At 40.6% G+C, this 27,444-nt stretch overlaps 1 protein-coding gene across 3 annotated transcripts in view; it reads right to left on the reverse strand.

The window, feature by feature from the left end:
• SRGAP1 (SLIT-ROBO Rho GTPase activating protein 1) overlaps positions 1–27,444 on the reverse strand; it is a 320,796-nt gene that overhangs the window by 121,857 nt on the left and 171,495 nt on the right. For all 3 annotated transcript variants that reach the window (XM_032288591.1, XM_032288590.1, XM_032288592.1), the window contains exon 4: positions 22,656–22,718. In XM_032288591.1, coding sequence (XP_032144482.1) covers positions 22,656–22,718 — 63 coding nt within the window. The remainder of the gene's footprint in view (positions 1–22,655; positions 22,719–27,444) is intronic.

Consider the following 27,444-nt stretch of genomic DNA (forward strand, 5'->3'; position numbering starts at 1 on the left):
TGTCATCCAGAGTTCAAAAGTAACTGTGGGGGCTTGTGGTAGGTTGTCGGGGGCAGGAGCGGGTGACATATGTGCAGAGCTAGGTCCGTGGCTCTGGTCAGGGCACTGCCCTGGGTCACTCTGTGCTGGCCAAGGCCTGCTTCATGCCTGCATGCGGAAAAACCAGTTCTCTTCTGACCCACAAAGCACTCCAACGGTGAAGCAAACTCAGGATCTCTCTCAGCCTAGAGATCTGACGGATGAGGCAGGAATTTTAAGTATTCGTAAAAAAAAAAAAAAAAAAAATTGTAGTATCTCACACTGACACAGCCAGGTGTGAGAGGGTCACTGGAGAAACCCCAACCGGCCTGCCCACTGGGTGGAGCCTCAGGAAGTTCACGGCCTTTGCAGTGGGAAGGAGAGGGTCCCTCCTCTTCCTGTGTAAAACCTGAGATTCAATCTGCCAGGCAGGAAGCACTGGAGCATGGGACACCAGTCTAGCAAGAGTCCCTGTTTCCTCTTTTCTTCCTTTTCACCAAATAAAATCCTGTCTTACCATTCAAATTGCAAGCCTAAATTTTCACGGCCATGGGACAAAGAACCCCGGTCTTTAGCTGAACTAAGGAAAATTCATGTAACACCATGGCATATTGAGATTTTGCACCCAGTAAATTTACAGAGTAGCATTTTTAATGGAGAGGTCTATGAATAACGAACTTGGATTTTGGTCCTGGCTTTGCTGCAAAACAACTCTGTAACCTCAGCCTTTCGGACCCTCAGCATGAGCCTCATCTATTAGAAATGACAACACAACAACATGAGGTCTCTCTACAGGACCAAAATTAGGGAGACAATCAAATCTAACTTTATACCTCAGGCACTTTGAAAAGTGTGGGATGAAAGACAAAGTACAAAGTAGAGGCGTGATCACAGAAGGAAAAATTGATCACGTAACTTCTGGGTGCAGAAGGCTTCCTTTCAAAAGAATTTTAATGTATCTTTAAAAGGAGAATATTTGATGAAGCTCAGAGAAAACAGTGTAGAATGACATTTAGGAGTAGTATATGAAAGCAGTGTCCATATTGTTATTCCAGTTTTTGTTTTCTGTTGGAGCCTTCGGTCTGCCATGCAGAGACTGTGTGACTCAGGGGCAAGGCTTTATCTAACTTCTACAAAGGAGGTGGTTGGTTGGTTGATGTGCCCTCTCAGGCCTTTTCTAACTCTAAAATTCTATTGATATCAAATCCATGATTTCAAATATTAATCTCATAATAATTAAATTCTGTAAGAATTTATTACTTTATTACTTGGGGAAGCATATACAATATACTTCTCAGTGTCAGGGTAGATGACAGGTAAAAATTTTTTTTTTTTTTTAGACAGAGTCTTGCTCTGTCACCCAGGCTTGAGTGCAGTGGCAGGAACTCAGCTCACTGCAACCCCCACCTCCCAGGCTCAAGTGATTCTCCTGCCTCAGCCTCCCAAGTAGCTGGGATTATAGGCACCCACCACCATGGCAGGCTAATTTTTGTATTTTTAGTAGAGACAGGGTTTCACCATGTTGGCCAGGCTGGTCTCAGACTCCTGATCTCAAGTTCTCAAGTGATCCACCCTCCTTGGCCTCCCAAAGTGCTGGGATTACACATATGAGCCACCGTGCCCAGCTGGCAGATAAATTTTAACTGAAAGAAAAAGCCAGTGTAACAACAAATTATACTAATTATCTCCTTCTGGTTCTGTTGACTTGAGACAGCAAGGAGTACACCGTGCTATGCCAGGGATATAAGATTCCTCCTGGAATTCTCCATGGGCTCCGAGGCCATAACTCATCTGCTTTGTTCCACAGAAATTATCGAAATGAACAATGCCCCTGTAGTCTGTCTAGCACACTGTTAAATTGATGAACCTTATACAGGGATATCTATCACTCTAGTGACTTTAATTAGCTCCCAAACTGATTATTGATCAATCATCAAGTGCTCATTAGAGAGGAAAACCCAGGAGTTATTTGGTAGGTGTGGGCTGACATACTTAGATATGCTACATGCTTCTATTTTTGATGGTTACATTAAGTTAAATCAGGGCATTAGTCATCATTTTCAAAATGCTAAATTTAACAATGATTTTTAAATGTTAACATAAATTACAATTAATTTCATAAGATTTTGCTACTTTAATGCAACTAATGAAAAAGGACCAATTTACCCTAAAGAAGATAAATTGTTTTATGCCTTATTAAAAAGAAAATGGTTCTATTTGTAATAAGAGTAAAGTGTACTTATAAATCTTAATCTGCACTTGTTCTTCTTCCAGCAGTTATTAGAGGCAGGTTCTAATTTAAGTGTTTGAGTCATAGATGGGGTTTTTGGTTTTGTTTATCTCTAAGGAACTCCTGATCAACATTCATATTCAGCAAAAGTTTCTTAGGCCCTCCATTATGTACAACAAATAGGCCTTGTCTCATTTGACTTAATTAATGTTGTATTACTAGAAATCCAATTATGTTTTCTTCTTTATTGATTTATGCTAGTTCATTAGTTCATAAGATTTTTTATAAACATAATTATCAATTTGGTGTTATAAAACAATATCTGCCAACTTCACAATTATCAGAGATTTCTACCTCAAATAAATGCAATTTTATCCAATCAATTCTAATTTAGCAAAAGATTATTTTCCTTTCTTGTCTCTCAAGTACTCACTGAAGTGGGGTAAAGAGAGACTGGTAAGGAATTGGGATTTTAAGAAAGCTCAGTTTAACTGCTCCCTCCCTCTCTCCCTCTCTCCCTTCCTTCCTTCCTTCTTTCTTCCTTTCTTTCTTAGCTCAGTTTAATTCTCGTTCCTTTCTTTCTCTCTTTTTTTTTTTTAAATTATACTTTAGGTTCTGGGGTACATGTGCAGATTATGCAGGATTGTTGCTCAGGTATATACATGGCAATGTGGTTTGCTGCCTCCATCCCCCTGTCACCTATATCTGGTATTTCCCCCCCATGTTATCCCTCCCCAACCTCCCCACCCCCCACTGTCCCTCCCTTGGCCCCCAACAACAGAGCCCAGTGTGTGATGCTCCATCCCTGTGTTCATGTGTTCTCATTGTTCAACACCTGCCTATGAGTGAGAACATGCAGTGTTTGATTTTCTGTTCTTGTGTCAGTTTGCTGAGAATGATAGTTTCCAGATTCATCCATGTCCCTACAAAGGACATAAACTCATTTTTTTAATGGCTGCACAGTATTCCATGGTGTGTATGTGCCACATTTTCCTTGTCCAATCTATTATCAATGGGCATTTGGGTTGGTTCCAGGTCTTTGCTATTGTAAACAGTGCCACAATGAACATATGTGTGCACGTGTCTTTATAACAGTACGATTTATAATCCTTTGGGTATATATGCAGTAATGGGATTGCTGGGTCAAATGGAATTTCTATTTCTAGTTCCTTGAGGAATGGCCACACTGTCGCCCACAATGGTTGAGCTAATTTACACTCCCACCAACAGTGTAAAAGTGTTCCTATTTCTCCACATTTTGTCCAGCATCTGTTGTCTCCAGATTTTTTAATGATTGTCATTCTAACTGGTGTGAGATGGTATCTCACTGTGGTTTTAATTTACATTTCTCTAATGACCAGTGATGATGAGCATTTTTTCATATGTTTGTTGGCCTATATATCTTCTTTTGAAAAGTGTCTGTTCATATCCTTTGCCTACTTTTGAATGAGTTTTTTTTTTTTTTTCCCCCTGTAAATCTGTTTTAGTTCTTTGTAGATTCTGGATATCAGCCTTTGTCAGATGGGTAGACTGCAAAAATTTTTCCCCATTCTGTTGGTTGCCAGTTCACTCTAATGATTGTTTCTTTTGCTTTACAGAAGCTCTGGAGTTTAATTAGATCCCATTTGTCTATTTTGGCTTTTGTTGCCAATGCTTTTGGTGTTTTAGTCATGAATTCCTTGCCTATGCCTATGTCCTGAATGGTTTTGCCTAGGTTTCCTTCTAAGTTTTTTATGGTTTTAGGTCTTATGTTTAAGTCTTTAATCCATTTGGAGTTAATTTTAGTGTAAGGTGTCAGGAAGGGGTCCAGTTTCTGCTTTCTGTACATGGCTAGCCAGTTTTCCCAACACCATTTATTAAACAGGGAATCCTTTCCCCATTGCTTGTTTTTGTCAGATTTGTCAAAGATCAGATGGTTGTAGATGTGTGGCGTTGCCTCCAAGGCCTCTGTTCTGTTCCATTGGTCTACATCTCTGTTTTGGTACCAGTACCATGCTGTTTTGATTACTGTAACCTTGTAGGATAGTTTGAAGTCAGGTAGCATGATGTCTCCAGCTTTATTCTTTCTGCTCAGGATTGTCTTGGCTATGCAGGCTCTCTTTTGGTTCCATATGAAGTTTAAGTAGGTTTTGTCTGGTTCTGTGAAGAGGGTCATAGGTAGCTTGATGGGGATAGCATTGAATCTATAAATTACTGTGGGCAGTATGAACATTTTCACAATATTGATTCTTCCTAATCATGAGCATGGAATGTTTCTCCATCTGTTTGTGTCCTCTCTTATTTCCTTGAGCAGGTTTGTAGTTCTCCTTGAAGAGGTCCTTTATATCCTTTGTTAGTTGTATTCCTAGGTATTTTATTCTCTTTGTAGCAATTGTGAATGGGAGTTTGCTCTTGATTTGGCTCTCTGTTAGTCTGTTACTGATGTATAGGAATGCTTGTGATTTTTGCACATTGATTTTGTATCCTGAGACTTTGCTGAAGTTGCTTATCAGTTCAGGAGATTTTGGGCTGAGACGATGGGGTCTTCTAGATATACAATGATGTCATCTGCAAATAGAGACAATTTGACTTCCTCCTTTCCTAATTGAATATACTTTATTTCTTTTTCTTGCCTGATTGCTCTGGATAGAACTTCCAGTACCATATTGAATAGGAGTGGTGAGAGAGGGCATCCTTGTCTGGTGCCAGATTTCAAAGGGAATGCTTCCAGTTTTTGCCCATTCAGTATGATATTGGCTGTGGGTTTGTCATAAACAACTTTTATTATTTCGAGATATGTTCCACTGATATCTAGTTTATTGAGAGTTTTTGTTTTTGTTTTTGTTTTTTTTTGGGGGGGGGGACAGAGTTTTCGCTCTTGTTACCCAGGCTGGAGTGCAATGGCACGATCTCGGCTCACCGCAACCTCCGCCTCCTGGGTTCAGGCAATTCTCCTGCCTCAGCCTCCTGAGTAGCTGGGATTACAGGCACGCGCCACCATGCCCAGCTAATTTTTTGTATTTTTAGTAGAGACGGGGTTTCACCATGTTGACCAGGATGGTCTCGATCTCTTGACCTCGTGATCCACCCGCCTCGGCCTCCCAAAGTGCTGGGATTACAGGCTTGAGCCACCGCGCCCGGCCTATTGAGAGTTTTTAGCATAGAGGGCTGTTGAATTTTGTCAAAGGCCTTCTCTTTATCTATTGAGATAATCATGTGGTTTTTGTCTTTGGTTCTGTTTATTTGCTGGATTATGACTTCTGTATGTTGAGCCAGTCTTGCACCCCTGGTAGGAAGCCTACTTGATCGTGATGCATAAGCTTTTTGATGTGCTGCTGCAATCAGTTTGCCAGTAGTTTACTGAAGATTTTTGCATCTATGTTCATCACGGATATTGGTCTGAAGTTTTCTTTTCTTGTTAAGTCTCTGCCAGGCTTTGGTATCAGGATGATGTTGGTCTCATAAAACGATTTGGGAAGGATTCCCTCTCTATGTATTGTTTGGTATAGTTTCAGAAGTAGTGGTACCAACTCCTCTTTGTATGTCTGGTAGAATTCAGCTGTTAACCCATCTGGACCTGGACTTTTTTTGGTTGGCAGGCTATTAATTGCTGACTCAACTTCAGCCCTTGTTATTGGTCTCTTTGGGGTTTCAACTTCTTCTTCATTTAGGCTTGGGAGGGTGCAAGTGGCCAGGAATTTATCCATTTCTTCCAGGTTTACTAGTTAATGTGCATAGAGGTGTTTGCAGTAATATCTGATGGTAGTTCTATTTCTGTGGAATAGGTGGTGATATCCCCTTTACTTTTTTTCATTGCATCTATTTGATTCTTCTCTCTTTTCTTTTTTATTAATCTGGCTAGTGGTCTATTTTGTTGATCTTTTAAAGAAATCAGCTCCTGGATTTATTGATTTTTTTGAAGTTTTTTTTGTGTCTCTGTCTCCTTCAGTTCTGCTCTGATCTTAGTTATTTCTTGTCTTCTGCTAGATTTTGAGTTTTTTTTTATCTTGCTCCTCTAGCTCTTTCAATTTTGATGATAAGGTGTCGATTTTAAGTCTTTCCTTGCTTCTCATGTGGGCATTTATTGCTATATATTTCCCTCTAGACACTGCTTCAAATGTGTCCCAGAGATTCTGGTACGTTGTGTCTTTGTTCTCATTGGTTTTGAAGAACATCTTTATTTCTAACTTCATTTCATTGTTTATCCAGTCGACATTCAGGAGCCAGTTGTTCAGTTTCCATGAAGTTGTGCAGTTGTGAGTTAGTTTCTTAATCCTGAGGTCTAATTTGATTGCACTCTGGTCTGACAGACTGTTTGTTATGATTTCCATTCTTTTGCATTTGCTGAGGACTGATTTACTTGCAATTATGTGGTCAATTTTAGAATAAGTGTAATTAGGTGCTAAGAAGTATATATATTCTGTGTATTTGGGGTGGAGGGTTCTGTAGATGTCTATTAGGTCTGCTTGGTCCAGATCTGAGTTCAAGTCCTGGATATCCTTGTTAATTTTCTGTCTCGTTGATCTGTCTAATATTGTCGGTGGAGTGTTAGTCTCCCACTATTATTGTATGGGAGTCTAAGTCTCTTCGTAGGTCATTAAGAACTTGCTTTATGTACCTGGTTGCTCCTGTATTGGGTATGTATATATTTAGCATCATTAGCTCCTCTTGTTGCGTTGATCCTTTTACCATTATGTAATGCCCTTCTTTGTCTCTTTTGATCTTTGTTGGTTTAACATCCACTTTATCAGAGACTAGGATTGCAACTCCTGCTTTTCTTTTGCTCTCCATTTGCTTGGTAAATCATTTTCCATGCCTTTATTTTGAGTCTTTGTGTATCCCTGCCTGTTAGATGGGTTTCTTGAATACAGCACACCGATGGGTCTTGACTTTTTATCCAATTTGCCAGTCTGTGTCTTTTGATTGGGGCATTTAGCCCATTCACATTTAAGGTTAATATTGTTATGTGTGAATTTTATCCTGCCATTTTGATGCTAGCTGGTTGTTTTGCCTGTTAATTGATGCCGCATCTTCACTGTTTCAATGGTCTTTACCATTTGGTATGTTTTTGGAGTGGCTGGTACTGGTTGTTCCTTTCCACGGTTAGTGCTTCTTTCAGGATCTCTTGTAAGGCATGCCTGGTAGTGACAAAATCTCTTAGCAATTGCTTGTTTGCAAAGGATTTTATTTCTCCTTTGCTTATGAAGCTTAGTTTAGGTGGATGTGAAATTCTAGGTTTAAAGTTCTTTTCTTTAAGGATGTTGAATATTGACCCCCACTCTCTTCTGGCTTGTAGGGTTTCTGAGGAGAGATCTGCTGTGAGTCTGATGGGCTTCCCTTCGTGGGTGACTCAACCTTTCTCTCTGGCTGCCATTCTCTCTGCCTTCTTTAGAATCCTGGTGAATCTGATGATTGTGCGCCTTGGGGTTGCTCTTCTTGAGGAATATCTTTGTGGTGTTCTCTGTATTTCCAGTATTTGAATGTTGGCCTGCCTTGCTAGGTTGGGGAAGTTCTCCTGGATAATAACCTGAAGAGTGTTTTCCAGCTTGAATTCATTGTTTCCATCACATTCAGGTATACCTATCAAACATAGATTAGGTCTTTTCACATAATCCCATATTTCTTGGAGGCTTTGTTCATTTCTTTTCAGTCTGTTTTCTCTAATCTTGCCTTCTCATTTTATTTCATTGAGTTTATCTGCAATCTCTGATATCCTTTCTTCTGCTTAGTCAATTTGGCTATTGTAATTTGTGTATGCTTCATGAAGTTCTCGTGTTGTGTTTTTCAGCTCCATCAAGTTGTTTATATTCCTCTCTAAGCTGTTTATTCTCATTAGCATTTCATCAAACCTTTTTGCAAGGTTCTTAGTTTGTTTGCATTGGGTTATAAACATGTTCTTTTAGCTCAGAGAAGTTTGTTATTACTCACCGTCTGAAGCCTGTTTCTGTCAGTTCATCAGGCTCATTCTCCATCCAGCTTTGTTCTCTTGCTGGTGAGGAGTTGTGATCCCTTGGAGGAGGAGAGGCATTCTAGTTTTGGGTAGTTTTCATCCTTTTTGCATTGGTTTCTTCCCATGTTCGTGGATCTATCTACCTGCGGTCTTTGTAGTTGGTGACTTTGTAGTTAGGGTCTCTGATTGGACATCCTTTTTGTTCATGTTGAAGCTATTTCTTTCTGTTTTGAGTTTTCCTTCTAACAGTCAGGTCTCTCTGCTGCAGGACTGCTGCTGAAGGTCCACTATGGACCCTGCTTGCCTGGGGATCACTCATGGTGGCTGCCGAACAGTAAGGGTTGCTGCTGGTTTCTTCTTCTGTTATCTTTGTCCCAGAAGGGTACCTGCCAGGTGTCAGCCTGAGCTCACCTTTATGAGGTGTGTCTTTGGATATATAGGGGTCGGGGAGCTGCTTGAGGAGGCAGTCTGTCCCTTATAGGAGCTCAAGCATAGTCCTGGGAGCTTCGCTGTTCCATTCAGAGCTGCTGGGCAGGTACATTTAAGTCTGTTGCAGTGGAACTCATAACTGCCTCTTTTCCCAGGTGCTCTGTCCTGGGAAGGTAGGGCTTTATTTTTAAGTTCCTGATGTGCTGCTGCCTTTTTTCAGAGATGCCCTGCCCAGCATGGAGGTAGTCTATTCATAGTCTGCCATCAGAGGCATTGCTAAGCTGCTGTGGGCTCTGCCCAGCTGCTATGTGAACTTCCTTGTGGTTTTGTTTACAGAGGTACAGTTAGAACTGCCTCAGTAATGGCGGACTGCTTCGGTAATGGTGGACTGTCTTGGTGAATGGCTGACTGTCTAGGTAGTGGCGGACTGCCTCATTAGTGGTGGATTGCCTCCATCACGGTGGACGCCCTTCCCCCCACTGAGCTGGACTGTGCTGGGTCCTTCTGCGCTTGCTGTGAAACTCTCAATCCAGAGCGTTTCTGACTGCTGGTCTTTGTGGGGGTGGGACTCACCGAGCCAGATCACCTGGCTCCCTGTTTCAGCCCCTTGTTTTTCAGTTGAATGGGTGGCTCTGTCTCCAGATTTGTGTGAGTTTTTGTGCAGAAACTCATGGTGCCGGCTGAAGCAGCTGTGCTGGAAACTCCTGGTGCTTTTCGGCCCGGGAATCTCCTGGTCTGTGGGCAGTAAAAACTCGCTTGGAAATGCAGTGATCACTCCCCCTCTGCATTGTTCTTGCTGGGAACTGTACTCCAGAGCTGTTCCTATTCGGTCATCTTGGATCTCCCTTCTTTCTCTTTCTTTTCTTTTCTTTCTTGAGATGGAGTCTTACTCTATTGTCCAGGCTGGAGTGCAATGGCATGATCTTGGCTCACTGCAACCTCTGCCTGCCAGGTTCAACTGACTTTCCTGACTCAGCTTACCTAGTAGCTGGGATTATGAGCAGGAGCCACTACCCCAGCTAATTTTTGAATTTTTAGTGGACACAGGGTTTCCCATGTTGGCCAGACTGGTCTCGAACTCCTGACCTCAGATGATTGGACTGCCTTTGCCTTCCAAAGTACTGGGATTACAGGCATGAGCCACCGTGCCCCGCCAGCTTAATTTATTTTTACATCAATGATTTGCTAACACTCTGGCAATGTCAGAGTGTATGGAGTTCCCTGCAGAGGCAATGTTTCACACATCTGTGCTTTCCCTCACACAATCTCCTCTTTTTGGAACGCTTTTCCCATCCATCGTTTACCACTAAATTCAAGTGTCAGCTCCTTCAGGAAGCCTCCTGAGTGGCTCTATGCTTGCCCAGAGCCATAGAGATCTCTATGCAGTCTGTCACCCAGCACTGTACATGGACATATCTCCCTAGTCTAGCTCTCTGATGACAGGGCTGTGTGTTACTCAGCCATGTCACTACAGGACTTACCTATCTGTTCAAAGACCCCATTCCCAGCCATTTAAAGATTTAGATGCATTAGAAATAATCCTATAACAATTTCAAAGCAGAAGCAACAATGCTTTTAGTACTTTCCATTTATCTGATTTAGAGACACAGGACAAATGTTGAGATTTGGGACAAATGCTGAGTAATTTCATTCCACACATTCTAAGACCTTTAGGTCATAGCCCCTCTCTACATACTTGCTGGCAGCCACCTGGAAAGAAGAGAGGAGCACTGTCTTAAGAGAGAGCCCATTCCATTTCTGAACAGCTCTAATGAGAATGCTTCGGTCCAAATACTAGTTCTGCCTTATACCATGTTCCTTGGTTTACTCACCTCTGAATTGGGAATAATAATAGTGCCTGTAAGGCTGGAAAAATAAATACAAAAATATGAATAAATGAATATATGTGAAGTCCTTGCGGTGATCACTGGCTCATAGTGAATGCTTCATGAATGCAATTACAATGAATAAAGTACCCCAGTCTTCTATCCTATCTGCTATGGTCTGGACATTTGTGTCCATCACAATTTCAAATGTTGAAATCCTAACTCCCCAAAGTGAGGACGGGATTAGGGGGACATAACGGGGGTGATTAGTCATGGGAGCAGAGCACTCATGAATGCAATTAGTACACTTTTAAAAGAGGCCTGAGAGAGAACTCTTGTTCCTTCAACCACGTGAGGGCATAGCAAGAAGGTATTGTCTATGAGCCACAAAGAGGTCTCACCAGATACTGAATCTGCTGCTGCCTTGATCTTGGATGTCCCAGCTCCAGAACCAGAAAATAAATTTCTGTTGTTTATAAACTATCCAGTTTGTGGTTTTTTAAACTAAGAAAATCTTTTCAGCTCACAATAGCTCTAGCCTAGCCAATACTCACTTGTTTATTCTCATACACCTGAGAGGCTGGGAAGCCGAGGGATGGTCTTTGTTTTATGGGTCAAAGCAACTGAACTGCAAAGAGGCTTAATCACGCCCAGCAAGTCAACAGAGAAAGTCGGTGATAGAGAAGGTCATTCAGAAAGTTCTTATTTCAAAAGCGGTTTTCATACTATGTCTTCAAAGGCACTGAAATACAAGTTTAATCTACTGAAAGAAATGCCCAAGAGTTTGCACATGGAACAAATATTAACCAGGGCCACACTGAACACTGTGGCAACAGGAGCTCAGCAATAGCCTTTGGTGGCAAAGGAAATGTTTCAAGTAGTTGGCAGCGTTGAAGGGGAAAGCACATGCATAATGAAAGGCCACCAAATTGACTAGAATTTCAAAGTCACCTGCAACTTTAAATATCCAGTTCTTCTCAGGGAAATGTTTCACATGGCTTCAACATTACATGTGTGTATGAGACCTCTACATTACAAGGTTTAGTATATGAAATATTTACACTGAGGACCCAAGACACTCCAGAATCTTGAAATCATAAAAGCCCCACATCTTTAGAATTGCAGCATCAACTAAAATGGAAAGGCTCCTATGGAATCCTTTTCTTTTAAGAAAAGTGGTTTGGAAATTGACACATACATTCTATGCCTCAAATCCAATATGTCACACTCCTTTTATTGGAACAATTAAAAAAAAAAAGAGAAAGAGAGAGAAATAAGAGGCTTTTGTTAATTTGTACAAGAGAGTTTTTTGAGTTTGCAAACTGCTTTTGACTACATGTCTAGCCGTTTTTTGTTGCCTGTGTTCTTTGCAGTCTCATTTTAGTGGCTGTTCTGAAATCATTTACTTCTGATTTTCCCTCTTTCCCTAGATATGGCTCCAGAGGGAAATTCTGTGAATGTACCTTGCGCTTTTTCCAACTCTATGCTTTGGCTTTCACTGCTCCTTTTCCTCAGATGCCTTCCCTGTGTTTCATCTCTCCTTTTACTGAAATCCTGGCTATCCTCTGAAGTCCATTTTTCCACCCTTTTCTCCTCGCAATTTTCTCCGCCCTCAAACTGGCCCCCCCCCCCCTTTGGATCTTCAAAGTCCTCTGCCTGAACCTATCCGTGGGTACATAATAGTCTGTGTTATGTACCCACACTATATTCACCAGTAAAAAGGGAGTACAGCCCATGGGCATGGACTCTGCCTGTCTGAGACTTCTTAGCAGTGTGACCTTGGCCAAGATTCTTAACATCTCTGTGCCTCAACTACCTCCCAGGGTTGTTGGAAAAATGTAAAGAATCAGTTATGTAAAGTGCTTAGAATAGTACCTGGCACAAAGGTAGTTGCTAGTATGTCTTAACTTTAGCACATCTGCTAGACTGAAAGCCTCCTGAACTGGTACTGTCTCACTTGAAGCTCCTAGCACAGCAGCACACGCCTCACAAGAACCTACTTGCTAATCTAAATTAAAATAGAACCTGGGTTTCAGTTCCAACCTGGCCATGAGTTAGCTCTGGGACATTAGTGAATCACCTAATCTCTCTGGGTCTTTCCAATATTCTTCTAAAATGAGGAGGCTAATTTGAACATTTTTTTTTTTTAAATGGAGTCTTGCTCTGAGCCCCAGACCAGAGTGCAGTAGTGCAATCTTTTCTCACCTCAACCTCAACCTCCTGGGTTCAAGCAATTCTCCTGACTCAGCCTCCTGAGTAGCTGGGGTTACAGGTGCCTGCCCCCACACCTGACTAATTTTTGTATTTTTGTGGTTTCACCATGTTGGCCAGGATAGCCTCAGACTCTTGACCTTAGGTGATCTGCCTGCCTCGGCCTCCCAAAGTGCTGGGATTACAGGCATGAGTCACTGTGCCTGGTCCTAAATTTGAACATTTCTGAAGGCCCATTTCAGTCCCCAAATGCTATCAAACTTGGTAGGATCAAATTCACGTAATCATGTGGGTTAGAAAATTATGTCAGTAAGATATGTTGAATTGGATCATCTGACACAACTGATTTAGAGCTTGATTTCTTCACATGATTTTTTACATTTCTACTGGTCAACATTTCAGGTCCAACTTTAAACAGTAAAATCCAAGAAAAATGCCTCTAATTTATTTCAGCAAGTATCACATATATTTAGCACCATAAACTGCTTAAGATGTCTGTCATTAAAGCATTCTAATCACTTAAAAATTATAATACTGTATTTCAGAACATAATAGTTTGGACAAAATACTTTGTTGAGAAGGATTCTGGATATAAAGCATTCTTTAGATTTTTTTTCTACTAAACTATACTTTCTAACACATTCTCATTTCTAAGCTAAATAATTATTTTGGGTTTCATATGGCTCATTTCTTTTTTTAAAAGACAGTCTTATTTGTGGTATATAAACATCAATCATAATGAATTCTTAAATCTCTGAAAGGAAATGAAACTCTAAGCAGGAGGTAGGAGGCAGCTGGCATCACTGATCAGCAGGATGCCCTCAAAGATGTCTACACACAAAGTTCTTATCAAATAGTTTTCCTCAGAGATCCTTGAAATGGTCACTTTATTCATCCCGATCATTTTGGCAGGAAAACAAAGCCAGTTAAATTAGCTAATCTAGTCTCCAAAGTCAGTGTGTGTCAAAGCCAAGATCAGAATTCAGAAGCTGCTCGCAGAGAGTCACATAATCCCAATCCTTCTTTCTTTCCATCGACGTGTCTAGCAATCACAGCCGGGGAAGGAGGTATGGAAATCCTTGTCAGCCCAAGGTCTCTAAATAGAGTGTTTTAAAAAAAGATTTCCAGGAGGCATCATGGAGAATGTGGTATTTCAAAGAGGTTTCCAGTTTGGGAGCTTTTTACATATTCCTACTCCATATTTCCCTTTGTTCAGTGTTTTGTTTTGAGACCCAGACCTCTTTGTAGTCTGTCTCAAAGGAATGAATTTTCATTTTCACTACAGAAATATATATTTCAAATTCTTAAAAATGCCCTTCAGCTAAAATAAATAGGTAACCCCCACTCCTCCCCTCTCAAGGTCGAAAACCTCTTTGAGGCTCAGAGAAAAATTTTCCAATATGAGGTGGCAAGTATCTTGGGCTCTTGGAATGACTTTTCAACCTTGCCTTGGGCATGTTTCTTCTTTATAGAAGGATGCATTAGCTCTTGGTCTGTGGGAGGCTCACAAAACCAGTCAACAAAGTTTCCCACTGCAGTCCTCGGAGACTGTTTTCAAGAAAGGGCTTGAAATAATAAACAGCATCTTCTCATTCCTTCTAAAAATAATTAGCTCTTCGTATTTTAACATTTTAAAGAGACAAGTGCTTCAAAGATACGTAGAGGCCAGGTTGGATTCTGTGCTCAGGTGGCAACTCTGTTTTTTTAATAGCTCCTGTCAAAGTTACTTAGCCCACCTCTGGGTTTGTACCAGGACAGCTTCCATCCTCCATTTACATTTGTTAGGCACCTATATGGTTTGGTTGTGACCCCATCCAAATCTCACCTTGAATTGCAATGATCCTCACGTGTTAAGGGTGGGACCAGGTAGAGATAACTGAATCATGGGGGCGGTTTCCCCCATGCTGTTCTCATGATAGTGAGTTCTCAGGAGATCTGACCATTTGGTAAGGGGCTGCCCCTTCACTCGACACTCATTCTCCCTCCTGCTGCCCTGTGAAGAGGTGCCTTCTACCATGACTGTAAGTTTCCTGACGCCTCCCAGCCATGTGGAACTGAGTCAACTAAACTTCTTTTCTTTATAAATTACCCAGTCTTGGATATTTCTTCATTGCAGTGTGAGAATGAACGAATACAGGCATACTGGAGTTAGCATTCATTAGGAAGAAAACAAAGCCGAACGGAGCAAGACATGGATCCTCAGAAGTAACCATTGTGTATGAATGTACACCGAACAGGAGGTTTTACATCGTAACACCAAAGTTAAATGGAAGGCTGCACCCAAAATGAACACATTCTAATTTTTTTTTCTTTTTTTGACACTGAATCTTACTCTGTCTCCCAGGCTGGAGTGCAGTGGTGTGATCATGGCTCACTGCAGTCTCAATCTCCTGGACTCAGGTGATCTGTCCACCTCAACCCCCTGTGCAGCTGGGACTACAGGTGCACACCAACACACCTGGCTAATTTATTTAGATTTTGGTAGAGACAGTGTTTTCCCACGTTGCCCAGCCTAGTTTCAAACTCCTGGGTTCAACTGATCCTCCTACCTTGGCCTCTCAAAGTGCTGGAATTACAGACATGAATCACACCTGGCTTCATATCCTAATATGAAAGCCAACTGCACAAAGTCATTTGGGTTTGCCCATTCTGTAACCCATATAACAGTCTGGAAAGGTCACGTTCTTATAGGTATCTGACATAGAATGCAGTGTGAGTTTTACTGATTCTTCAGCTCAGGTTTACCCTTCCTCCTGCCACCTCCTCTGCACATGCTTCTCTAAGGCAGCTGCCCAGTGAGGAACTGATGGGCCTTGAGAACAGAAGTGGGTTTAGATTTTGGATCAGTCATCTACTGTCTGTGTGATCCTGAGCTAATTATTCTGAGCCCCAGTTCCCATATGTAAGCCTGAGATTAGGCATACCTACCTCATAGTGCTGCTACAGAAAATAAATGGGATAACGTGTTTGCCCTCATGGTAAAGGGTTGGATAAATCTTCATTTCCTCAGCTCTTTTCCTCTTGATCTAATGGAACTTGAGGATAGATTACCTCTTGACTCTGGCTAGCTGTGTGTGCTGCTGATGCATAGAGAGTGTGATAATCAATTACATAGAATTAACGAATAATTTCACATGGATTTATCAGGACACCTGTATTAATATAGATTAGAATTAGCTTACTGAGAATCGTCAACTCCTTGTTTTGTAAAATGCTGAGTGTAATGCTGTAAAGCCTAGAGAAAGTAAAGAAATAGTAATAAAGGGCAAATCACAGTTTTTCCACTAAAATTCTGCATAACTTTTTGAGATTTTGGCAATGGGACAGGCTTAACACTTTAAACCTGTTTCATATGAGCTTACTGGGCCCATGAAGGCACATTTTGTTTTGAATGTTATCTCTAACCTTTGTGTCACCATTTTTCTCTGTTTTTGCCCTTCACTTCTCCACTTCCCCAATTACAGCCGTTAGCATTTACTATTGATGTAGTTTCTTAGGAAAGTTACCTTACTTTTTTTTTTTTTTTGGTACAAAAGTAACATAGATTTATCATAAGACAAAATCATATATATGTAAAAAACCATCTGTAATTACTGTTAAAATCATTCCTAATATCTGCTTTTACTCTGTGAGGCTGACATGAAGCTGGGTCCATCCCCATTCTACTGACGATAAGGAAGGTGATGACGAGAAGGCTAATGCCAACTACTAATGTTTTTTAAACATTAACTGTGTCACAGGCACTGTTCTGAATGCTTTACCTATATCAACTCAGCTGTCTTTTTCCTTGTGGCTCTTACACCTGCCATATGATACATTTATTTATGGCTCCTCTTTCTCTATTCACTGGAATGTAAATGCCTTGAGAGGAAGCACTTGGTCTGTTTTTATTCACAGCTATATCCCCAGCACATCTCATAGTGCCCAGCATAGCAAGCATGCAAAATGTTTCCATTTGTCTTCAGAACATTCATTGTTTTTAACAACTCTAAGAGGTATTATTTTGATCTCCATTTTACAGATGAGAAAACTAAGGCACAGAGTCACACACACCAGAAAGGGGCAGAGCTGTGATTTAAGCATTGACCCTTCCCTATTATACCCTTGTGCCTTGTCAGATGCCATAATAATTAACTTTATGTGTCAACTTGACTGGGCTGTGGAGTGCCCAGATATTTGGTCAAACTTTATTCTGGGTGTGTGTGAGTGTTTCTGGATGAGTTTAACATATGAGTCAATAGTCTGGGTAAAGCAGATTGCCCTCCCCAGTCTAGGCGGGTCTTATCCAATCCACTGATGACCTGCATTGAACAAAGAGGCTGAATAAGAGATAATTCACTCTCTCTGTGTGATGGTCTTTGAGCTGGAACATTGGTCTTTTCCTGCCTTGAGACTTGAAGTTGAACTGGAACTTACACCATTGGCTTTCCTGATTCTCAGGCCTGAACTCAGACTAGAACTATACGATTAGCCCTCCTGGTGGGATCTCCAGCTTGCTGACTGCAGATCTTGGGACTTCTCATCTTCCACAACTGTGTGACCCAACTCCTACAGTAAATCACTTTGCACATGCACACACACATACAGCCAGCCATCCACCCACCCCTCCTGTTGGTTCTGTATCTATGGAGAACTCAGACTAATATAAGTGCCCAGAGAAGCTAAATGATTTCCCAGTGCCACACAACCAACAATTAATGATACTGGGATTCAGATACAAGATCGTTGACTGCCAGTCCAGCTACTTTTGTTTCATGACAGCACAACACTGTCCCTGGGTTTCTTAACCCTACTCCCAAACTTGCTAATTCTATCCTTTAGCTTGCTTTCAAATGTTTAACTCAAAAAGAAAGAGCAAATTAGGCTAAGAAAGGGATTCTGGGGACCCTGGTCCACCCTTTCACTTTTAGCCAATGAATTCCACCTGTTACATCATTGAAACATACGTCTTAAGAAGTACGGGTTGCCATTGAGCCACATGTTCAATTTGTCACCTACATTTTGTTAAAGCAACATTAATGCCATTGATTCTAAAACTATAAATGAGCTGGAGATAAATTGCTTATGTTCTCTGTGTTGTGGGGGAGGCATTAACATTTAGAGATCTTATTTAGAAAATAGTTCCCTACAACTACAGCAAGAGATAAAATGACTGTAAAGGGCAGAGGCTCTGCAGCCAGTCCTGGACTTGAGATCTCACCTTACTGTGCACTCTGGGGCAAGTCTCTCTGAGCCTTAGTGTCCTCGTCAGTCAAATGAGGATGATGAGGATAACTACCTCATAGAGGTATTGTGAGGATTACATGAGATAATGCAAATAATATGCTTAGCACAATAACTAGCACAAACATAATAAGCTCATGGTAAATGTTAGCTACTCTGGCAGGCATAGCTAGTTAGCTACAAATAACTCCCTTCCCTTTCAAATTAACAGAATCCCATTAAAAAAAAAACTGGTTAGCAATGACCTGACTAGCTACAGGACTGTAATTCACAGACTTCCTTGCAGTCTGGTGGGAGCATATTCTAAGTTCTGGCCAATGAGATGTACATAAAGTCTTGTGTGACACTTTCATGGAGTCTCCTTAAGAGTCAAGGTCCTTCTTCCCTTTTTCCATTCTGCAGATATAATGGCTGCAGTCCTAGCAACCATTTTGAATTCTAAGGACTAACGTTAAGATGGGGTTTATCTGAACAAAGCAGGAGGAGGAGTTTGGGTCTTGGATGGCTTTATGTCACCTCCATACCAGGCCTGCACTGTCAGTCTTTGGTCTTTTTTTAATGTGAGAGAGAATATAAACATTTATTTGGTTTATGCCATTATTTTGAGAACCTTTGTTCTTCAAGGCTGAACTAATCATCTTTCTTTTCTTTTCTTTTTTGAGATGGAGTCTCACTCTTGTCACCCAAGCTGGAGTGTAGTGGTGCAATCTTGGCTCACTGCAACCTCTGCCTCCCGGGTTTAAGCGACTCTCCTGCCTCAGCCTCCCGAGTAGCTGGGATTACAGGTGTCTACCACCATGCCTGGCTAATTTTTGTATTTTTAGTAGAGATGGGGTTTCACCATGTTGGCCAGGCTGGTCTCAAACTCCTGACCTCAGGTGATCCACCCACCTTGGCCTCCCAAAGTGCTGGGATTACAGGCATAAGCCACTGCACCCAGAGACGACTAAACTAATCTTAATCTGGCTATCCTTTGTAGTGGCCTTAGAATTCAAATAGAGGTTCAAAACCATTGAGGCCTTTTTTTTTCCAGCAAATAAAGGCAAGACTGAGCAAAAATATAGAAAAGGAGCTGCAAGTCTTCAAAGCCTTTCCTCCTCTTTCAGTAGCCACTCTAATGTCACCATCATGTCTCCTGCTTGTAAATCCAGGGCTTTGTGCCACATCCACACAACCTGTACTCTATTGTATTATATATCTATCATATCGTCATATGATATCATATCTACCCCATCATCCACACAATCTGGGCTAGCGAAACTCAGTTCATTCTAACATATAAATGACCATAAGGTATCTCTCTCTATTCTTCCTGGGCATATGTATTTTATTTTAGACAAAGCCTTCTGATAAAATGTTTGAAATAATCAACAATTGCTGTGGTAACAATATTCTGGGGTAAGGAAGTCCACACATAAGGTTGTCACCCACCACTAAGGTTGACTGTAATTTAAGTACGCCACTGGCATATGGAAGCTAGTATGCTTCTCAAGTGCTTTCAACCCAAAGGAGTGTCAAGGTTTGAGAGCAAGTGAGGAGTGAATATTTGCCAGAAAAGACAATTAAAAAGTATCCTCAAGTCCCCGAGGCTATGTATTTTATACCTGCTACTTCAGCAATCGCTATTACATCATCAGTTGTACAAAATTCTGCGAATGCAACTAGGTTATTTGTTCATGACCAAAATACCAGTGAGTGGTTGAAAGTGGACCCTAACCCACATTCCTCCAGTGTTGGTTCACTGTTCAAATATGCCTCATCTTGCCCCTTCTCTAATGTAAACTGAAGAAGTATTAATAGAATGGATAGATTTTATTTGAACAAGACAGTTTGTCTATCTGAAGATAAAGTGCAAAAGAGACCAAATACCATCTCCTTTTAGAATAAAAAGGGAGAGAAAGTGTGTGTATGCATGAGTGATATGAAGTTCTCTCCCCACAGAACGTGACCTCTGGCCTTGCTGAACATGCTCTCTGATTAAAGTAATTTTTTTTCCCAGGAGCTCAAAGTGATCTACAGATGACATAATTAAAACCTCATTACCTGTCTCCCCCATCCCTTAATTCCTCAACCAATTCTGAGAGCTTAAATGACTCTGACAGGGTCACTCCAACCCTGGTGGCCTTTGGTAGAACTTGGCTCTTTAAGGCTGAAATCGATGAGTTTTGAGGTGTCAGCTTGCTTACTTGAAGCTACAGAGTCTGCAAAATGTCTAGGTGCAATCGATAGGCTGGATCTAGGAGAAATTTCATTGCGTGTGTGTGTGTGTGTATACACACACACACACACACACACACACACACACACATACATACATATCTTTCACTGAGATAAAATTTTTAGGGCATTCTATTGACTTTTTTTGTATTTGCTGGTCAAGTTCATCTTTGCCACTGTTGCCTGTATTATTACTACTACTAGTTTCAGACCATAATCAACAGGCTCTAATCCATGATAGTGTAACAACCAGCAGACTTACTTTTTTAAGATATTAGGAAATGATTTGTATTTCTGAGTAAAATAAGATCTAAGCAAAAGGAACCACAAGGAAAGTGCCACAAAGTCCTTAAAAGTGTTCGATGGAAAACAATGCAGAATTTCTGCTTGTTCCTCTTTGGAAGTCTCAGGTGTACAGTGGTCATTTAACTTGTAAATTATAGGGCTTCTAGAAATGGTTGCTACCTTAGGGTATCAGAAATTAACAAATCGCATAAGGCATGAGCTAGAAATTGGCCTTTATCATGTAAAAATCAGTTTTATTAGGCATTTGGTATATAGATGTAATCTCTTAACCTGAGGCTTTCATAGGGAGTCAAAAGTTTCTGAAGCAGGAACTAACACACAGAAACTGCCAATTCAATTTATACGTACAGAGGTAGTAAATATGCTTTATAAAAATATAGATTTATCACACTCATACAAAAATTAGAAAGTAGCTGGGCATGGTGGTTCACACCTATAATGACAGCACTTTGGGAGACCAAGGCGGCAGGATCACGAGGTCAGGAGTTTGAGACCAGCCTGACTAACATGGTAAAACCTTGTCCCTACTAAAAATACAAAAATTAGACGAGCATGGTGGTGGGTGCCTGTAATCTCAGCTGCTAAGGAGGCTGAGGCAGGAGAATTGCTTGAACCTGGGAGGCGGAGGTTGCAGTGAGCCAAGATCACACCACTGCATTCCAGCCTGGGCAACAGAGTGAGACTCCATCTCAAAAAAGAAAAAAAAATTAGAAAGTTTATTTTATAAAGAGTCATTTTATAAAAGTTTAATTTACAATTTTCTTTAATTAGTAAGTATCAAAGGAAGGAGCATTAAAAATTTAATTTACAAAACTGTATTTTACACACATGGCTTTTTAGGAACAAATGAAATTGGTGAATCAAGAAACATGTTCTCAAGTTTCAGGTTTAGTCTGCCTATAAAAAAATTTAGGATGGGCACGGTGGCTCATGTCTGTAATCCCAGCACTTTAGGAGGCTGAAGCGGGCAGACCACATGAGGTCAGGAGCTTGAGGCCAGCCTGACCAACACGGCAAAACCCCATCTCTAATAAAAATACAAAAAAATTTGCCAGGCATGCTACTGCATGCCTGTAATCCCAGCTACTTGGGAGGCTGAGGTAGGAGAATTGTTTGAACCTGGGAGGCGGAGGTTGCAGTGATGGAGATTGCGTCACTGTACTCCCGCCTGGGTGACAAAACAAGCCTCCTTCTCAAAAAAAAAAAAAAAAAAAAAAAAAATCAAATAATATTGTGCAATAAAAATTCAAATATCTTTCATTAGTACAAATTAATGTTACACATTTATTATGTTATTTTATTCTCTTAAACTAAAATATCCCCCAAAAGAAATTTGTATTTAATAATTTGATCAAGTTTGAAAAAATATTTACGAGTATATTACTAATTCCAACTTGCAACATCATTAGTTTTCATTGTTTTTAATAAAGTATTTAAAATTATTTAATTCTTATATGAAGTACCCTAAATAAAATGTAAGTCAAAAATGCAAATTATTGCAAAAAAAGAGATATCTTTCAAAAGTAATTTCAAAATGTCATTAACCAAACAATTAATTGAACTAAAATGTAGAAAAAAAAGTACCAGAATAAAGCAAACTAAATTGCTCAAGTTCCACAATAGCAACATTTTTTTTTTTTTTGGACACAGAGTCTCACTCTGTTGCCTAGGCTGGAGTGCAGTGGTGCAATCTTGGCTCAATGCAACCTCCGCCTCCTGGATTCAACATACCTCAGCCTCCCAAATAGCTGGGATTACAGGAGGATGCCACCATGCCCAGCTAATTTTTGCATTTTTAATAGAGATGGGGTTTCACCACATTGGCCAGGCTGGTCTCAAACTCCTGACCTCAAGTAACTGATATGCCTCAGCCTCCCGAAGTGCTGGGATTACACCACCCCTGGCCACAATGGCATCAATTTTAAACAAAATATTCTTGAATTCAATACATGTATAGATCACATACAATCCAGTTAAAAGCATGTCTTATGGAGACATCTATACTTTAGTTTCCCAAAGTGTGCTAATTGTGTATATACATGTGCAGACAGATAGATAGATAATTTATCTGAGTACGGTTTCTCCAAATTGAGAGGGAGTGGCAAAGGAATGTAGCTGTGTACCCCTATCCACTTTTTCCTGTATTTCAACCAGATGAGGGTCTACTGTCACTCTGGCTTGGAATGAATACTACAATGAGCAGTGGTTTTACAAACCAGAATTCTAACACAAGAATTCTAGAAAAGAAGAAAGAATATGTGCTTACCGTATAAAGCTCATTAAGAACCTTCATTAAATCCTCATGAAGTTGGAATGCAATCTCTTTGCTCTGTAATTAAAAAGAAGAAAGAATATTTTAAAATTATTTACATCTTTAAAAGTCTACTGACTGAAAATAGAGAAATGTATCTAACACAATATAAAGACAGTAAGGCTCTGTAATAAACATCTTGAATGCAATGGACCTTTGTATTTAAAATACCCTAGATATTGTATACAGATGGTCCCCACAGGATAAACAGAGCAAACAAGTGACAACCTTGGGTGAATGGCTCCCCCACCACCCAAACAGACTTTAGCAAAAAGAGAGAGAAAATAAGAAGGGTGAAGCATCATGCTTGCTTAAAAGTTGAGCTGTAGAACTAAGGACCATTAAGCATGAACTAGATCATCCAGTCTCCTATCTTGGTATCATCAGGAAGAAATTTTACAGTGTGATTCTCAATAAGTTAACTAAGAAACCAAAGGGGATATTAACTTCCTCTGTCCAAAGTTACAATGTGACTGACTGCAAGTTTAATTTTAAGAAAGCACTTTTTTTGGTTCTGGAGACAAAGTCTTGCTCTGTCACCCAGGCTGCAGTGCAGTGGCATGCTCACAGCTCACTGTAGCCTTAAACTCCTAGGTTCAGGCAATCCTCCCACCTCAGCCTCCTGAGCAGCTGAGATCACAGGGGCGTGCAATCAAGCCCAACTGGTTTTTACATATTTTGTAGAGATGGGGTTTCACCATATTGCCCAGTCTCAAACTCAGTGATCTGCAGGCCTCAGTATCCTGAAGTGCTGGGATATAGATGTAAGCCAGTGAGCCTGGTAAGAAAGCACTTTCAAAGCAGTACAATGGTAAGTCCACTCAGGGTCCACAAACTTTTACCTCTGCATTTATTATTATTTTCAATGAAGACAAAAACATGGAGAGTTTCATTCTTCTATCCAGTTGGTAAAAAACGGCATTTAAAATACCCTTCCCTAGGCTAATTCTGAGAGTTTGATAGAAGAGTAGTTAAATATTGTTTTCAGCAAAAGCTGTAAGTTATTTTAAAGAAAGTCATATATCCAAATGCCCTTTTTTTCCTGCTTTGAGTTCATTATGTAGTCAGCTATGGAAAATGTATAGCACAGTTTAATCCACAGTTTGAGACAATAACAGCCACTGGTCCATGTATGCACCTCTCACTGGACTGTCAGTCTTAGGGATAAGGGCCATATCTTTATCAGTTCTGCAACCCCTTGGTGTCCTGTGTGGTGCCTGAGCAAGTGAGCACCAAGAATAGGGAATTTAAAGAGGGTCCCAGTCCTGGCCCAAGTCCATCTGTAAAGATAAGGTCATTGGGTCAGGCCTCAACAAAAGCCAAATATGATGGATTGAAGACTCATGAAAGATAAAATAGTGTGGGAAGATGACATCAGAGCAGTACCCGAACTTTGAGGAATTAAAATTCATTAGCAGTATTTGTCACTGAATTTTCTTGGAGTATCTAAGAGAGTGCTGCTGTTTACTAAGCTATGACAGCTTCTAAAATCCCAACTTGGAGTTAGGGATTTTTTTGTCTTGCTGTGTCCCTGATATTGGAAGATGTGGGTTATGAATCACTCAAGAGTGAAAGGAAAGTCACAAGTAAAAAAATGAAATCAACAGAAACTCTTTTCATTTTCCCTGCATCTTGATTATTGAGAAGGCATATATTACAATACAAATCTCCTACGGCTTCCACTTGGTGTTATTTTAATATCAGGTTTCATTCAAGGATCTAGGCAAACCATTTAGAACTCTCTAATGGGATCAAAGGCCACTGAGAAAGTCTGCTCAGCTACCCACATTTCAGGTAGCAAGTCTAAAAAGAAAATACGGCTGGTCATGTTGGCTCATGCCTGTAACTTTGGGAGGCCAAGATAGGCAGGTCACTTGAGGCCAGGAGTTCAAGACCAGCCTGGATAACATAGTGAAACCCTGTGTCTACTGAAAATGCAAAAATTAGCCAGGTGTGGCGGCACACACCGGTAATCCCAGCTACTCAGGGAGCTGAGGCATGAGAATTGCTTGAGCCCAGGAGGCAGAGGTTGCAGTGAGCCGAGATTGCACCACTGCACTCCAGCCTTGGTGACAGAGTGAGATCCTGTCTCAAAAAAAGAAAAAGAAGAAAATATTTCTTGGCTAAGACTTCAGAACAATAACACCACCACAGAAAATCTCTTACATTCAAGAAACCTTAACCTAAGAAAATATTCTGGGTCAGATAAAAGATTTAGGTTTGGGTTATATGGGTCCTCAAAGTTATCTTAGGCCAAGTATCTTAGAACAAGATGATTTTTTAAAATTTAACTTTTATTTTAAGTTCAGGGGCACATGTAAACATCTGTAGTACAGGTAAACTTGTGTCATGGGAGTTTGTTGTACAGATTATTTTGCCACCCAGGTATTAAGCCTATACGCGTTATTTTTCCTGATCTTCTCCCTCCTCCCAGCCTCCATCCTCCAATAGGACCCCAAGTGTGTTGTTCCCCTCTATGTGTCCACGTGCTGACAATTCATAGTATGTTCTGTATTTTCTAAGACTTCAGATAATGAGGTAGAAGAAATCTGGCATCACAGACAGACTGTGCTCTGCCTGGCATACACTTAGTTTTTCTTTTGTCTTTCCCAGAAGCCCTGAAATACGTAAAGCTTGTCATCAGGCCGTATAACATAATGCTTAGGTCTAATGACTATGGAGTTAGAACGCCTGGTCTGAAGTCTCAGGGACTTTGGATCTGCCTATGTCTCAGTTTCCTGACCTGCAAAACGAATATAGGCATTGTACTTATCTCATAAGGTTTTTGTAAGCGTTAATGATTCATGCATAGCATTTAGAATGGTTCCTAACACAGTGACTAGGCCATAATTATCATTATTTCTTTTTCCAGACACTGTTTGTCATGGCAACTCCCTTGAGTGAAAGGCCATATCACATTGCCCTTTCTTGTGGTCTCTTTTGACATTTATTCTATTGACTTCCCTGTAGGACGGGCCTGATTTGACTTTGTGGTCCTTCCACACTGCCCTGGCCTTTAGATTCCTTCAGGCTTTTAATTCCTCTTTGGAATTCCCGGATTCCAAAGAGCCCTCAAGGATTATGCTCCAGGCCTTGGGCTTTTCTTATATCCATATTCCTTTGCCATGTATGTATATTAAACCCATCTTCCTACCTTCCATTTCCTCAGGGGGTCCTACTACCAGTGCTATTAAATGAACTGATGAAACATCCCTTCAGAAAGGGATAATTCCTCAAGTTCACATGATAAAGTATATGTAACTCAGGCAACAGGCTCTCGAGGGAAGGGCTCCAGTGGGAATTCTAGATCTTGTGAAAAGTTGGTGTGGAGTTCCTTTCCGTAGGTAGACCCTTGGCTTTCCTCATGACACAGCACCAAAGTTTCTGCCTGTCTGTTCACTTTGAATGACAGTCCAACCCTCCCATCATCCAGTAAATAATGTAGAAATTAATGATTTTCTTCCCACCACTAGTTTGCCAAGATTGCTAAGGAACTTCACTATGCTCTGAGAAGCACTAGTTTATGTAACTAATTTGTGAAACACGAATTCACACATTCCTGTATTCACAGATGCTTGACCCAGATAAAACATCAAGTCCTAGTCTGAATCCTGGGGACACAGTTCCTGTCCTCATGGTATGGGAACAGCAGAGGGAGCACCTCATGTTACCCCCACTTTGAATATGTTTCCAGTTTATTACAGTAACAACAAGAAACAATCTTTTCTTCAAAATACTACTCTGGACTCTCAAAGAAGCAATCTTTAAACCAAAATGCACCTGGCATGGCCCAGTTAGCATACGCATTACTAGACTAATGAAGAGAAATTCTTTAATTAGAAAATATCTGGACTGTCAAAAGTCCATCAAAATTCAGTAAGTGAGACCAGGTGTGGTGGCTCACACCTATAATCCTAGCATTCTGAGAGGCCAAGGCAGGAGGATCACTTGAGATCAGGCGTTTAAGACTAGCATAGGCAACATAGTAAAACCTTGTCTTTATTAGAAAAAAAAAAAATTTACTAGGTTAAATACACCTCTGGATTCTATTTCATTAAAAATGTGAAAGCAGGCTTGGCATAGTGGCTCTTGCCTGTAATCCCAGCACTTTGGCAGGCTGAGGTGGGCAGATTGCTGAACCTAAGAGTTTGAGACCAACTTGGGGAATGTGGGGAAACTCCATCTCTAGAAAAAATACAAAAGTTAGCCAGGCATGGTGGTGCACACCTGTGGTCCCAGCTATTAGGGAGGCTGAAGTGGGAGGATCTCTTGAACCAAAGAGTTCGAGGCTACAGTAAGCTGTGAGCATACACTCCAGTCCAGGTGGCAGAGTGAGACCTGACAAAAAAAATAAAAATAAAAAAGTAACTACCTAAAATATTTAAAAGCAGTGACAGCAGACCCTTGGCCCTTGAACAAGAATTGCCACATAAGAAAAATAATATAAGTATTAAGGAAATAAATCAATGTTTCTTTGTGTTGGGAAAGAAGTTTTTGTTTCCCATTAATATATTCAAATAATGGTAAAACTTCTAATATTCGAATACATTTAATTAGGATTCTGGGATCCTGACCCAAGGGGAAGAAAAATGGATAGAGCTTCAATTCAGTTAACATTTATTGAATGTTTCCAGTGTATAAACCCAGAGTTTAATTCTAAGCCTATTTCCAATTGTTTACTGTTTATTGTCATTTTGACGTTTCAGATATTTCTAACAGTCCAAAATGAACAGTCTCAAAGTTT

Source organism: Sapajus apella, unplaced genomic scaffold, assembly GCF_009761245.1.
Source record: "Sapajus apella isolate SASKATOON/1434 unplaced genomic scaffold, GSC_monkey_1.0 scaffold2, whole genome shotgun sequence".
Taxonomy (NCBI): domain Eukaryota; kingdom Metazoa; phylum Chordata; class Mammalia; order Primates; family Cebidae; genus Sapajus; species Sapajus apella.